The sequence below is a fragment of the Artemia sp. Qi Xiang Cuo genome, chromosome 12, assembly GCF_049724085.1.
Source record: "Artemia sp. Qi Xiang Cuo chromosome 12, ASM4972408v1, whole genome shotgun sequence".
NCBI lineage: Eukaryota > Metazoa > Arthropoda > Branchiopoda > Anostraca > Artemiidae > Artemia > Artemia sp. Qi Xiang Cuo.
The window spans coordinates 27,156,680-27,172,701 of record NC_142805.1 but is presented as its reverse complement, the minus strand read 5'-3'; the positions used below and the strand labels follow the sequence as shown (position 1 = coordinate 27,172,701).

The 16,022-nt window shown below is 34.7% G+C and overlaps 1 protein-coding gene across 1 annotated transcript in view; it reads left to right on the top strand.

The window, feature by feature from the left end:
* Nucleotides 1–16,022, top strand: part of LOC148945950 (uncharacterized) — a 73,263-nt gene that overhangs the window by 26,614 nt on the left and 30,627 nt on the right. Inside the window, exons 3-5 of the mRNA XM_089098498.1 lie at nucleotides 1,650–1,755; nucleotides 4,866–5,009; nucleotides 11,873–12,096. Of these exons, the coding sequence (XP_088954624.1) occupies nucleotides 1,650–1,755; nucleotides 4,866–5,009; nucleotides 11,873–12,096 (474 nt within the window). The remainder of the gene's footprint in view (nucleotides 1–1,649; nucleotides 1,756–4,865; nucleotides 5,010–11,872; nucleotides 12,097–16,022) is intronic.

The window sequence follows — 16,022 nt, the reverse complement described above, 5'->3', positions numbered from 1 at the left end:
TTCGTTTTAGCAGAAAGATTTTCACCTAGCACTTTTAACAGAATCCTAACTTTTTTTTAATATTTTAGTATAATTGTTTCCGCATTAGCAGAAAAATTCACCTAGCACTTTCAATATAAGCACAATAATTTTTCATAAAACCCCCACCCCCACCGAGATTTGTCTAAATTATCTCCTGAAAAATTGAAAATAAATCTTGTCGTGTATTTTATCGGAGAAGATTTTGATGCCCCCCTTCCCACCTCCTGGCCTCTAAGTCTGCATAATAAGGCCAAAAAAGTCTATCATGGACTTTCCGAAGTATTAGTGAAAAAAAATTAAGCGTATTGTTTCTGTCTATTAATTGTATTTCTGCCTATCTATTGAGTATCTCGTTCGATTTCTATTGTTGCTGTAAACTGATACAGGTCAAATTATACAGGGAAGACTTAGTTGTTTTTTTTTTTAATGGAAAACATTTTGCTTTTATATTTTAATATGAGAGCAAATTTTTTATAAATTTCCCTCCCCCTCCAGATACCAAGATCTTTTCAAAGGCCCCTTCCCTGGAAGAATTGCTGCCTAAAAATTAAATTTTTATCGAATGCTTCTTCTGATACCCCCTTCCCAAGATTGATAACTTATGCCATCTTAAAGGACTCTGTTGACATTTTTTCTGTAGCCTTCAAGTCTACATAACAAGGTCAAATAAGCATTTCATGAACCTCTCATCAAGTAAGTGTTTTACGCTCTTGCCATAATAGACAATAAAAATAAATAAAATAAAAACATAGTACAAGTGCACTTAGGCACGCGTATGCAGGTTTGAATATGTATTTATTTGTATGTAATGTCTTCGCCGTTACATCTGGAGCATTGAAATTCTGCATAATTCTTCTATTCTTAAACTGGGGTGGTAAATAAGGCAAATATTTCAAATTCTGATTTTTGAGGGAAATTTGCAAGGCTGTGCCCAGAATTTTATTGGGGGGGGGGGGGGTTACTCAAAGATTTTCTTTTGGGAGGTGGTTACACAAAAAACAAAAAAAAAAACATACAAAATCTTTTTATATCCATTTTTGTTACGTGTTTACGAATCAAACAAATATTTCTGGGGGGGGGGGTCGAAACCCCCTAACCCTCCCTCTGGATACGGCCTTGGAAATTTGGAACAAACCAGGCAAAAATAAGACAGGGGTCTTAGTCGGTTTAGTAAAATTTCACTAGTGTTCGTTGTATTTACTCCTGTTAACAACAGACAGTATTTAAATACTTAATCTTGGGCTTAAACTGTACACAAATGAAATGGCCGTAGATTATTTGTGATAGTCATTAGGTCATAGTCAAGAGTGTATCGAGGATATTTATTCGGTGGGGGGGGGGGTAAAAAAATAAACTTAAAACGCATCAAAAACTTATTCATATGCATTTGTGTTACGTTTGTTACGCTGGACAAAAATTTTGGGGGTTTCAAACCCGGTACCCCCCCTCCCCCCATGGATACGGCCTTGATCGTAGTATCATATTTTCGTTTTTATTTGATTTATACCCACACTGTCAACGTTCGTTCAATTTATTTTTATTTTAAAGATTCAAAATTTTTATTTAATATTTTTAAATAAAAATTAATATTAATATTTTTATTTAAAGATTCAAAAATTCTTTTTTAGGGTGGACAGTTAATCCAGACATCAACTGGTCAGAATATATCATTTAGTGTCATACAACCTTCGGTATCTACAATTGAGATAAACGGTCAAGAATATTATGTTCAAGGTACTGGATTAATTTCACTTTACCAGTTTTCTACTATTTTATTTTATTAAAATCTGTAATTATATACGTTCAATTTTAGTTGTATTTAAAGGAATTTCTCAAAAGCATAAGGACAAAACCGTTGGATTTCCCACCTGAAATTTGGGGTATGATACTTCATTTTTTTTTATTATTATTACAAAATTTATGGTGTTGCTAAAAACTAATTTTTCGGCCTTTTACCTAGATTTTCTCTCTGGAAATTGTCTCTTGAATTTATATTGATTTTTTTTTGTTATTGTATTCTTTTTATCAGTTGAGCTATTATTTAGTGTTTTTTTTTTTTTTTAATAGGTATTATTCCTTAACATTAATGATACCCAATATCTATTTTTCAAGCATTTTTTTGCTTTATTTTGATTTGTTGTCACATTGAGTTTTGTTTTTTAATGAAATTGCTTGAATTGAAATTTAATTGCTGAACTTCTTTTAAAAGGAATCCACAGACAGGTTTTCAATTATTCGGAAACCATTCAGAATGAACATGCAATGTCTTGCAAAGAGAACGTTCCAGGTGAGAGCGAATTAACAGCTTCCCCAGGCGCCGCAGTGTGGGTGGGGGGGGGGTATTCTCCACCATGATCAAATTTGTCACTTTAATTAATTTTTTTGCTTATTTTTGAATCGTAAAGGGGGCGCTGTAATTAATTGTTTTTAATTTAATTTTTCCCTAGGCACCACCAACCCTAGAAACGGCTCTGTTCTCAATCCTCCCCTCTTTATGCAAAACTTTGAATCTGTTTCCCAATTCTTTAAGAACGATTTCTCAAACACATGAGCCTTTTAATTGGCCTTTTAAGGGTTTTTTAATAATGGAAATTATCTTTGTATTAAATTTTTAGTGTATTTAGTAACGGTTAAATTTTTAGTATATTTAAATTCTTAGTAACGGTTGACTAGTATTTTATAACTTCTGCTCATTCATCATCAAATTGGGAAAAATGGAGGCAAAAAACCAAATTTATGAGAATTAGTATTAAGGCATTAAAGCTCGTATTTTTCATATTTTACTCCTTAAAATTACTCCTATTTTAATAGTCATTACAATGCGTATTAAGTCATTAGTTAGTAACCGTCCTAAGCGGTTAATTCTTATTAAATTTGAAGTAAAGACGTATTAAATCAAAATTTATACTCGAACGTGCTCAAAGCTATTCTGTAAGTACTCAGGGCAGGGTGCTTTCTCTTGTAATTAATCATGAAAAACAAGTGCAATTTTTTTTTCTCAAATAACATTTGAACAGAAGTTTTTAAGCTTCATAGATGTTTTTTCTCCCATTTCTGGTAGCTAAATGTTTTTTTCTCTCCTCCTCAAAATCTTTGTGAATTGACGCCACTGATAATCTTGCTGTTTAGCCATATTTTAAACTTTTAAAAGCTCTTTAATTGTTCAAGATATAATTTACTAGGAATCTGTCAATTAGCTCTCCTTTCAACTTGTTAAAAGACTGACAATCAAGAAAAGTACAATTCCTTTTGAAATAACATTTGAACACAAGTTTTTAAGCTTCATAGATGCTTAAATTGTTCAAGATGGAATTTACTAGGAATCTATCAGTTAGCTCTCCTTCCAACTTGTTAAAAGACTGACAATCAAGAAAAGTACAATTTCTTTGAAATAACATTTGAACAAAAGTTATTAAGCTTCATAGATGCTTTTTCTCCCGATTTCTGGTAGCTAAATGATTTTTTTCTCTCCTCAAAATTTTTGTGAATTGACGCCACTGATAAATCTTGCTGTTTCGACATTTTTTAAACTTTTAAAAGCTTTTTAATTGTTCAAGATAGAACCTACTAGGAATCTATCATTCGGCTCTCCTTCCAACTTTTTAAAAGACTGACAATCAAGAAAAGTACAATTTCTTTTGAAATAACATTTGAACACAAGTTTTTAAGCTTCATAGATGCTTTTTCTCCCGATTTCGGGTAGCTAAATGATTTTTTTCCTCTCCTCAAAATTTTTGTGAATTGACGCCACTGATAAATTTAGCCATTTTTTAAACTTTTAAAAGCTCTTTAATTGTTCAAGATAGAATTTACTAGGAATCTATCAGTTGGCTCTCCTTTCAACTTGTTAAAAGACTGACAATCAAGAAAAGTACTTTAAAAAAAAAAATAACATTTGAACACAAGTGTTTATGCTTTATAGATGTTTTTTCTCCCCATTTTTGGTAGTTACAAGTAAAATCCTGTATAATAATGAGCTATGTCTGTAAACTCCAGCTCTGTCTGCAACGTTTAACGTTATACAACTGATACATGAAGCCATCCTGCGAGTAGTTGTATTATGAATCTTTGTTTGCATCTTAGTTTGATGAATCTTAGTTTTTATTAGTTTAGAACACTCCATTATTTTGTGACGAAATGCGACGAATTGTAACGAAATGTGACGAATTATTTTGTGACATTATTTTATGACGAAATGAGTATCAGAGACTGTTTGTTGTTGCAATGCAAATAATTAAGGACTGCGTTTATTACTTTAATAATTTATTTAGTTAAAAAAGTTTTTTTTTTTTTAAAGTCCGAAGGCCCGCATGAATGGAGGGAGGCGTCAAAAATCCAGTGAAGTAGGCCTTTATGGCTGTTCCTACCGATTTTGGGTGCCAAGTTACGCCTTAACAACTCCTCTGTTACGTTTTGGTAGGAACATTCAGATTTAATCTGAGAACTGTTAGCCGTGGTGAAACCAAATAATAAGTGTTTATTGTAAAAATTGAGAAAAAAATACCATATGGAGATTAGAAGTACGTAAATAATATGTGATGTACGCTACGTGGGTTCCTATTTGTCCCTCTCTTCTGTACTATCTTCAACGGCTATACCTAATCTATCTTTATTATTAAAACCCACAAAAACGTTTGAAAATTTAAAAGTCAACTTTTCTCTATTTAAAAACAATATTTTCTCGTCTGGGTTCTTTAGAAGAGACGGCCATAATTAGCTTGATCGAGCAATTCAAATTTTTGGTCCCAAGTTATTTTTAGGCTCCTTCAGAGGTCGAGTGCTACTCAAAGTGAAATTTTATCTTGTAGCTTTATTTTTGTTAAATTCTATTATTCATCTTACAGCTCCAAATACGGTCTCATCTTCAAATCAGGCCTCACAGATGACACAAACAAATGTTAGTCACTCACAAACCGGATCGACAGTCCGAGCACCGACAGCTAGCGTTGTATCACCAACAGTTCTGCACAGCACAGCCATGCAAGCAGGTAATTTGGGGGAGGCTAAAAAAAACGACTCTAGTAGGCAGGACTGTATCCATGGGGTAGAATCGTGCGTAGCTCCGTTGGCCTCAGGCAGCTTGGTGCTGCAGGGAGTTGTTAGTAGAAGTAGTAGTAGTAGTATGGTTAGGCCCTTTCATGTTTTATTTGGGGTATTTCTATTGAAAAATTCCCTTTTCGGTATATCCATTGAATTTTTTTTTTTTTTAATGACAAATTGGACCCCATCCCCCTAGATATTAAAAAATAGATCTGCCCCCCCCTTAAATTTTGTGAATGGACGCCACTGATTCTAGCAGCAAAATTTGTCCCTAGACACTTTCTTGTTCAACGTAGTATGCATAGGTTCAAACAGGCTCAATCTTCAGGACCAGCTAAAAGGAAAAAAAAATCCTCGGAGGGAGAAAATGCAATAACTGTTGAAAAACTGACCGATTTTACTGGGAAGAAAAGATTTTTTCAGCTGATTATTGGGAGGATCCCCCCTTTTTCTCTTTTTCGGTTTATGTCAAGGTAGTAAGTTAACATTACCACCTTTATCAATATGTCACTCGTTGGTACTAGCACAATTGAGATTCTGTGGTTCAACAAAATCAACAAAATTGTAAAAAAAATTACATTATTGTAAAAAAAAAACAAAAATCAACAAAACTGTAGTGTTTTTGCTAGTAAAATTTTTTCAGGTCGTCCCCAGGAATTTGATTCAGGAGGCTGAGGGTGGGAGGAATGGATCGGGAGTAGAAAATACCAGTCAAGGCTAACCGGAAAATTTTATTTTTATGTAATTTGTACATTGTAGAGGCGGGGCTTAAACTTGAAATCCTTTACTTCACCTCCTAGGGTAGCCACGCCTAATCAATAAAATATAATCTTAAAAAGAAAGGGAGGCGGCAAAATAATACCAGACCTCCGGTGTTGAGGCCTCTTGGAGTCTTGCAGCAATTGTGAGTCACAGGGGTTAATCATCTGCTTTATCTTATCACTACTTCAATTTAACCTCTAGATCGGGTAAGTAAAGAGCGAGAAGACTCGAGCTAACATTTGGCAAATAGAAATCTTAGGCCATCTAGTGTTGACCAGAAAACTCATAAGAATCAATAAAGTTAATCATAAGAATTTACTTATATTTTTTTAGCTTTATTGTTTTTTTTTGTTTTTTTTGCTCTGCATCGGACCGAAGAGAAAGTTACTTTTGCCAAAAGGGCACAATATGTGTGACTAGTGCGCGTTTGTTCATTTTGTTGTAACAAACCTTTGTTCTGTATTCTAACCTACTGCTTACTTTTTTCATTTCTACTCTTTACTTTTTTCAACTAATGAAAAAAAAAGTTCGAAATAATAAAAACTAAGACTCCTTACATTCAAAAAATTTCTGGTTGGATCCAAATAAATTTGGACCTTGAAACGAAAGCCAAACGCTAATAAATTATATACTAATTAATAAAATTTATATATTATAAAAATTTTATTTTATATTGATAATATTTTACTACTACTATTACTGCTAACAACTCACCTCAGCATCAAGCCGCTTAAGGCCAACACAGCTACACAAGCTCCTCCTCCATCCCGATCTATTGAAAGTCTCTATTATTAAACCGTCCTACAAAATTCCCATATCCTTGAAATCTTTTTTTATGACGTCCTCCCACCCCAGACGGGGACGACCTGCTTTCCGTTTAGCCCTGGATGGTTGGCCGAAGAGAACAATCTTCGGCACAACGTGCCGAACATCCTTCATCCGCACAACGTGCCCTAACCACCTCAACCTTTCTTTCACTATAGCCCTAGAGAGCGGTATTGAACCACATTTTTCGTATAGCCTATTGTTTGAAATACGGTCAGTCAGCCGGGTACCCAAACCAATCCTTAAACAATTTCTCTGGAAAACATCTAGGAAATCTTCATCCGCTTTTCGGAGCGTCCATGCTTCAGAACCATATTTGACCACTGTCATCACTGTAGCTTCTAATATTCTAATCTAGGTTCGCAGACTTATCTTCCTAATCTTCCAAACTTTTTTAAACTGTGAAAATACACCCTGAGCCTTGGCTATTCTACTTTTAACTTCTTCACTGCTCCCACCATCATTACTAATAATACTACCAAGGTAAGTGAAGTTGCCCACCTGATCAATCTTTTCATTACCCAACATCATCTTTTCAGCTTCACTTATTCCTAGCCTTAGTGACTTAATCTTCCTAACATTAATTTTCAAACCAATTCTAGCACCCTGAACGCACTAAACCTCTTAAAGTTCATTCATTTTGCCCATAGTCTCCTCTAGAATACTTAAGTCATCAGCATAATCTAAGTCCAGGAGACTATTTCCTCCCCATTTGATTGTGTGGTCTCCCATTGCCTTTCCTGTGCTCCTTAAGACAAAGTCATCAAAATAATCCATATAAAGGGGGATAGAACACAACCCTGCTTAACTCCTGATTTAATACAAAACCAGCTGCTAACCTCATTTCCAATCCTTAACCACAGCAGTGTCATTCTCGTATATAGCACTAATCACTTTAGTGTATTTGTCTGGTATACCATACAAGGATAAAACCTTTACTAAAGCTCTTCGATCAACAGAATCAAACGTTTGCTCGTAATATATAAAACTGAGGACCAAAGGTGTTTAAAAACTCAGGCACTTCTCAATTATTAGCCTAAGAGTGAAAATTTGGTCGACACATCCTCTACCTTTTCTAAAACCACACTGTTCTTCCCTTAAAACCTTGTTTACAGCATCTCTTAGTCTAAATAGTATCATATTACTAAGTACTTTGCTACCTACAGAGATCAGACTAATGCCTTAATTATTACAAAACTCACTCTAATTACCTTTATTACACACTTGTTTAATTAAGGTTTTCCTAAAATCGTTTGGCACGTTCACCTTTTCAAAAATCATATTCATAATGTTCAGTAAGTTATTTCTAACCTCAGAGCCACCATATTTAAGAAACTCATTTACTGCTCTTTCAGCACCTGGAGCCCTTTTAATTTTTAATCCTTTTAGTACTGTCGCTAATTCTTCGTAACATAAAAAATCTTCCATCACATCCAAGGTATCACAAACTTTTTCATTTTCCTCTATATTTTTTCCTGTAAGTCTATCTCGGTTAAGCAAATTCTCAAAATGTTCGGCCCATCTCTCTTTAGTTTTTTCCTTATCGCTAATTGCGACCCCATTCTAATCTTTAACTGGGACAAGTCCGGATTGACTATTCCCTCTCAAAATGTTAACGTGCCAGTACTTTACATTTTACTATCATGCCGTCTAGCTGCATCTTCCAGATCCTTGGTAATTTTATCCATGGCCTCCACTTCACACCTCCTTAGTTCATATTTTAATACTTTCTCCACTTTCTTTACATTTCTTTTGTTTTCATACGATCTATCACTCAGATAATTCTTGTACAAGTCCTTTCTCCTTTCTATTAAACGTAAAGCTTTTCCACTAATAATCTTAGCTCCAGTTCTAGCTTTCTTCCCTAATACACCTTCAGCAACTTCACAAATAATTTTTCTAAAATTATTCCAACCATCTTCCACATTATCAAATTTTAAACTTTTAAGTTTAGTATTCAACTGTTCCTGGAAAGTTTCTTTCAAATTCTCATCCTGGAGTCTCCCAACATCATAACGTTCCGGGACGTAGTTACCCTTCCGATATTTCAGCTTTAAATTAACCCTTGACACTACTAAATGGTGATCTTTACTTTTAACATCAAGAACATCGCTCCTATATATCCTAGTATCTTTTATTGATACTCCCATTCTTTGTTTTACAATAACATAATCAATAAGGTTAGCTGTTTTACCCTAACATGAAGATCAAGTTTACTTATGAGACGTTTTATGACTAACCACCGTACTGGTTATAATCAGATTGCTTTACCCACGAAATTGCAAAAATCTGTCGCCAGTACTGTTTTCTCTTCCAACACCAAATTTACCAAAGCTGGGATACCATCTATCGCTATTTCTACCAACCTGGGCGTTAAAATCTCCCAGTAATACCATCATATTTCTACCTGGGACCCTGTCTATTTGCTCCTGTAACTGTAAGTAAAATTCATCTGAGTCACTAGCATCTCCGTCAGTCGGTTCTACAGGGGCGTATACTACTATAACTGATACCCTGAACTTCCTAGTCATAAAATGAGCAATTAGTATTCTATTATTAATACATTCCGAACCTAAAAAAGACTTACCAGCTTCCTTATTCCTTAACAGCCATACTCTCTGTCTATGAACGCCATACTTCCATCCCGAATAAACAAATTCTCTGCCACATTATTCCATACTCTCTACACTTGGAACGTCGGTTTTCGAAACTACCAATAAGTCCTGTTTGAATTGTCTGAATTCGTCAGTCAAAATGTCAATACGATAGTCATTTTTTAATTTCGTAGCATTCCAAGTTCCAATTTTCAGTGTTCTTTAAATCATTGAAATTATTTTTGCCCCAGGAAAAGTAATGATTCCGGATACCAATGCAGGACGGGGATCACATGTCCTCTCAAGTCTACACCGAAGTGCTTAAGCTGGCTTAGAACCAAACTGCAAGAGGTCGCTGGGACATCCATGAATAGAGGTTTTGTGCAATCCTGGGCCCATCTTGGTCACAACATGGTTTTCAGCACTTGGCGATGCTCTTCTATCAACAAGAGTCGTTTTTGTTTGGTGGCCGTGGACTGTCAGTAGCGCTTAAAAATTCCAATTTGATTTCTGATTAATTTTTTTTAATCAAGGGAAAAGATTAAATTAATTTAAAAATTCCAAATAAATTATTTGAGAAATTTTATTTCTTAATTTTATCAGTTTTCTATATTCTGCCCTAAAGTACCAAGGACAGTGAAATTAATTCGATTGTTTGAATTGATTATGTGTAAGCTTACACAACCAGATATATAATCAGGGATAAATTAGGGAAATCGGGAACTCAATTTTGATGAAAAAGATCTCCAAACGTAGTTATGTAGTTTTAGCGGTAGCCATGGGTGTAGGCAGCACCTTGTCTAGGGGGGCAGCCGATTCTGTGATGAAGGGGGGGGGGGTGAAGTTCCATCGGCAGTTCACAAAACCTTACATCGTCACCAATTTCCATCTTACTTTTTGAAATCTTTATTAAGATAAGATTTTATTCATTATCAATCCACATACAATAATACACTGTGCTAGTCCCCCCAAAGGTTCCTTGGCATGTAATTAGGGGAGTATATACGGATCACAAACTCGGATAACAATAGCCAATTACTTATTGAGATAAAAAAAAACAAAAAAAAAAACTCAAACACCAATAAAGCATAACATAATTCATTTCTCTGCACATTATTTTCAAATCAATACCCTTAATTATAATACATAATAAAATAATAATAATTATAAAATGATAATAATAAAAATAATAATGATTAGAAGGGTATGAAGGGTGATCTTCATACCCTTCTACAATCCATTGGTCGCAATCAGATTATACAGAAAAACAGAAACGAAAAGCAATCAAATGAAAAAACTATTGTTAGCCATTCAAAACACAAAAGTAAGCCACGAGAAAGGCCGCGCACAAGGCAAAAAAAAAAAAAAAAAAAAAAAAATCAATAATGACCAAAAATCTTCAATCATCAGTTAGCTTCAATATTAATCTTCTTGGATTACTATACTGTTATTATCTTTTTGCAATACTATAATATAATAAACCAACTATCGTACTTCCAAAAAACATAAACACCATAAAAGTGATTTGACCCAAATCACATTATGGTTAGATAACAGCTTCTTCTTCTAAGAAGCCAATTCAAAAGTTTTAAGTTGAGCGATGTTCAGTATCAAAATTGATATATCGGTATATCAGACCAAAGTCAATATTGAATATCGAAACGTAAATACCAATAACGGAAACGATATTTGGAAATTTCTGTTTATTTGCAGCTTTTCAACCATTTACCAGTGAACATCCAACAGAAAAGTTCCTACATACGAAAAGTTCTCGTTAGTATCTAGTGTAAAATTGAATTTCTAAGGAAAGGGGCAGCTGCCCCCTTCCCTACGCCTATGGTGGTAGCGGATGTCAAACATAAAAGGCAAAAAAAAGTAACGCGGATGAAAAATAAGTTAGACACATTTGGCACCAACTGCCTAAGAAGGCGTTTCCCTTGAAGGTGTAGGTATCTTCGGGAATCGAAACGTTGTTAATGTCTGGATTTTTGCAGATGATAAGCATTGTCGAATTTTACTAATTAATTTTGCTGATTTGCTCTCCCTATTCAACGCGGCAACACTGACGAAAATATTTTACCGCTTATAGAGTATGGGCACCTTACAAGAGTAAAAATTGGCGCTTGTTTTGACAAAAAAAAAAAAACCATGGCCATCTAGCGTTTGTCGGTTTCAGACTTTTCCCGATGTAGGCGAAATTTTTGTAAATGGCAAAGTTAGTGTAAAATAAATATCGATCTCAGTTTTTGAAAAAGAAGTAATTACGAAGCTTTGAAAAATCAAAGGAAACGCCAAACTCTAGATGGGGTTAGTTATTTTTTTTAAACCAGCGACAGTTTTCACCTGTGTAAGGTACCCATCCACTTTGATGCTTCCTTAAGAACTTTATAATTTTCGAGCATGAATTGGAAAATCTTAGAAAATCACGATTGTTACCTATGAATAGACTTAATATGGGATCAGGGGGTAAAAAATTTTGATTTTGATGTCCTTGGTGCTTTAAGGACTTGAAACCTGATAAGGGATAACTTAAAATTTAATTGCCTTAAAAATCATCATTGTGTGGCTATTATTTACAAAGTTGTATTTTATGACTGTCAAAGGCTAACTCAGTATTTTATTCGTCTTAGGTCAGGCCATTACAGTGAGACCACAGGCTTCAATGCAACAAAATTTTGTACAAATACCGATGCAGCAAACCATACCAGTTCAAATCCCAGTGTCCACTGCGACTGGTCAAACTGTTTACCAAACAGTGAACTTACCAGTGCAAGTGATTTCACCAAGTTCTCTACATCAGGTTATTCAGACGCCAAATGGTCAATTTCAAGTTATCCAACCGCAGGTACAGAGTGTAAGTAAAATATTTAAAAACATAAGTAGATTAATGTTTTTGGTTAATATTAGTTGGTTAATTATTAAAGTCAATCTATCACTTATTATTAGTGCTTAGTAGTAATTGATTACTAATTAATTGTTAAATTACGTATTAAAGCGTGTAGTACATTAATTTTAAAACCAAAGTGGATTAATGAAATGTATTATTTTTTTAAATATTAAATTATTATGATTTCACCGAGTTTATCACTTATTATTTAAGAATTAACTATAACTGATTACCCTTAGTAAGGAATTACAGATTATTTATTAAATTACCTATTAAAGCGAGTAGTATATTAATTTTAAAGCCAAACTGGTTTGATGGTTCAAGTTCAAGTTCCATTTATTTCCATAAATAACAATAACAAAAACAATATCCCAAAGGGCTCAATGGTCCTTTATTTGGGAAACGACATAGAATAAAAGAATAATATTAAAACTTGGCATAAACAATACTAAACAATGTCTAATTTATAAATATATAAGGAAAAGAAGTTAACTCGCCGACATTCCACACGAAACAGCGACCCTCCTATCACCCGACAATAAAGAACAAAATAAAATTCTCTTCATCCTTGAGGGTCCAACGCCAACAAAACAAAACAACCACCCCCCCCCCCCACCCTCCCTCCAAAAAAGCCATAAAACAACTAAAAATTATTTAATTTTTCCCTTTAATAAAAAACTTTTCATATGTCTTTTAAAGGAGCCAGGTGTTCGTGACTGACGAATCTCAGCAGGAACCAAGTTCCAAGCACGTACCACAGTCACGACCAGACCAAAGTCTGAACGAACCGAGGGAGTAGCCGGAATCATCACATCCTCCCAGTTTCGAACTGTATACAAATTTATTTCTCCTACTAGTTTAAGTAGTCCAGAAAAACAACATTGGAGATCTCCGTGGAAGAATTGATATGCCATCGAAGATGGAGATATAACATAAATATCTTTAATCTTAAGGAGATCATCAGGAGTGAGTGTAGCTGACTGGAGAACTTTTACCGCTTTCTCATGAAGAACATGAACAGAAGCAAGTACAGAAGGAAATGTAGACATCCACACAGACAAACAGTAACATATATAAGGGAAAATGAGAGAGAAATATAAAAGACGGAATATAGGAAAAGGAAATAAACGCTTTAATTTACGAATGATTCCAAGTCCGCGGGAAATTTTCACGCTTATTACTTGAACGTGACACTTAAAATGATAAATTTTCGTCCAAAAGAACTCCCAGGAATCGCATATATCGATACGGGGGGCGACTTATGGATCCTCTTGGTGTAGGAAGCGCAGTACTTGTGGGGCAGCTCACACTGTACGGAAAAAAAAATAAGAAGGTACGACTTTTTTACATTTAAAGCTAGTTGATTTATGTCTAACCAATTGAGTATCTTCTCAGTCATTGCTTGAAGCTTTAGAATAAGGGATGACTCATCCGGAGCTGCAGCATCTAGAGTATTGTCATCTACAAAAACTACCTGCTCTTTTCGACAATCAGATTTGAACACCAAGAAAGTGTAAGAACATCATATGTGACATATTCCACAGCAAATGTTGATGATTGGGATGTTCAGAAGTCGGTAAAGGTTATCCACATAAATCAACGAGAGGGTTGGCCTAAGAATAGAACCTTGGGGTACTTCGTATTCAATTTGAACTTCCTTGTCTGTATGTTCCATGTTAATAGATCTGTCAGTGAGGCATGGAGAGAACCAAGACAATGGTTCCCCACGCACACCACGATGAGAAAGTTTACGAATGAGGATCTTGTGTGTAAGGCTGTCAAAAGCTTTCTTTACATCAATAAAAATGGTTGAAGGAATAAGATTAGAATCTAAAAATTGTCGTAAAAACTGAAGAAGTTTATTACAAGCATGTTCTGTAGAATACTTTGCGCGAAACCCAAATTGATGTTGATGGAAAAAAAAATTGCTTCAAGAAATCTCACCAGACGTTTGAGCATTGGCCTTTCAAATATCTTAGAGAACACTGACAAAAGAGAGATCGGCCTATAGTTCCCAGGATCCTTACGGTTACCTCCTTTAAAGAGATCTATCACACGCGATAATTTAAGACGTTGAGGAAATACTCCTAGTTGAAATGACCTATTAATCAAATATGAAACGCTATTAGCAGTTTTTCCCTATCACCGCAAAGAATTTGTTCATATGATGTCTTACTTGGCCTTTTTCTGTAATAAGTTGATCTTATACCATAACTGATATAGGAAGACATTCTAGTTTCCTGGATAGCCAAGTAAATTCTGTAATCATGTCCCATGTTTTCTTTATATTTTCATCACAATAAACGAATCTCTCTATAACATATACTATTTTACCTCACCGAATATTTGATTTTAGCATATTACTGTACAATGTAAATGCTTCTAATTTACCACCACTTGGTCTGCTTTTGTACTTTTTCCAAAGGTTCTGCTTCCTATTTATTGACTTGAGGACTCCCTATGTTAACCAGGGAGCCATGTGTGTTGATCTTTTTGATCGAAAACTCTTTGAAGATGTTCTTAGAAAATAAGACGTGAGTTTCTCCTTAACATTCTAAAAAGAACTGGCGAAAAATATTGCTATTAATCCGCAAATTTATACTATCTGGTAATGAATAGTCCAATGAAGATGTATTCAGATCTTCTTTTGTTCTATCCAGCTCCACTGGTGGGCAACAGAATCTCGGTGTATCCTGGGGGACTAATCTTTGTAGATTTTGGAGGATTGGAAACAAGGCTGCAACTGGCAAATGGTCGGAAGTATCCGAGAGCAGTACTTCGTTCTTAATAGAGTGTAGTGATGAAAAAATATTGTCAACTAATGTTGCTGACTGGTTCGAAATCCTTGTTGGTATCTTTATACAAGGAGCTAATCAATACGAAATTAGTAAAGACAAAAGATCAGAAGCCTGTCTTGATGACGGTTCCGCAAAGTCAAGGTTAAAGTCACCCATCAATATAACTTCGGATTTTTCACCAAAAACTTTTCCAAGAACATTAACAATGTTTCCATAAATTGAGTTATAGACCCACTTGGAGAACGATATGCATCGCCTATTATTACTCTTTCCTTAGCGTTGATTGGGACTTCTATAAAAAGTGACTCAAACTCCTTTTCATTATTTGTACATAAATTATGTCTTAGTATAGCCTGAAAATTATTTCAGTTGTAAAACCAAAGCCCACCTTTATGGGCTGTCTTACGACTAAGAAATATCGATACATAACCGGGAACATCCGAAACTACCTGATGTTTCTTGCTCAAAAATGTTTCACAGAGATCGATAATTGCAGGGCACGAATTCCTACATAATAATTGAATATCATCAAACGAGGAATTTAGGCCCTGAACCTTTAGATGCACTACCGGGAATGCATCACCCCACCGAGCTCCAGAGTCCCAAAATCTCAGCTCCTCCACAAAGATACTATCAATAATATTCTAAAAATGTTTATAGAAATTAATATTGGGGGCTTTGCCATCCGGATTATTTATAATTTCATTAAAATTAACTCTCCCAAATTCATAATCATTTAATTTCCCTAGTGTTATGTTAGCACATAAAGAAAGAAAAACGAGCAAAATTGGGGTTTTTATAGGCCAAATTAAAATACTGAAAAAACAAAGCGAATATTTCGAGAGGACAAACGCCTCTCTTCTTCAGCGCGAAGCGAAATAATGTATCCAAGGAAAGTGCCGAATAAAAAAAAAACAACAAAAATCTAACGCGGAAAGTCAACGTGAAAAGAACCCAGAAACCAAAGAAAAAAAAACAACAAAAACTTAAAAGATGAATAAAATTCAATAAAAGCCAAAAATTAAAAAAATTAAAACCAAATACCTAACAACCATAAAAGCGAGTTATTCGCCAATATCCGCGATTTGCACAAAA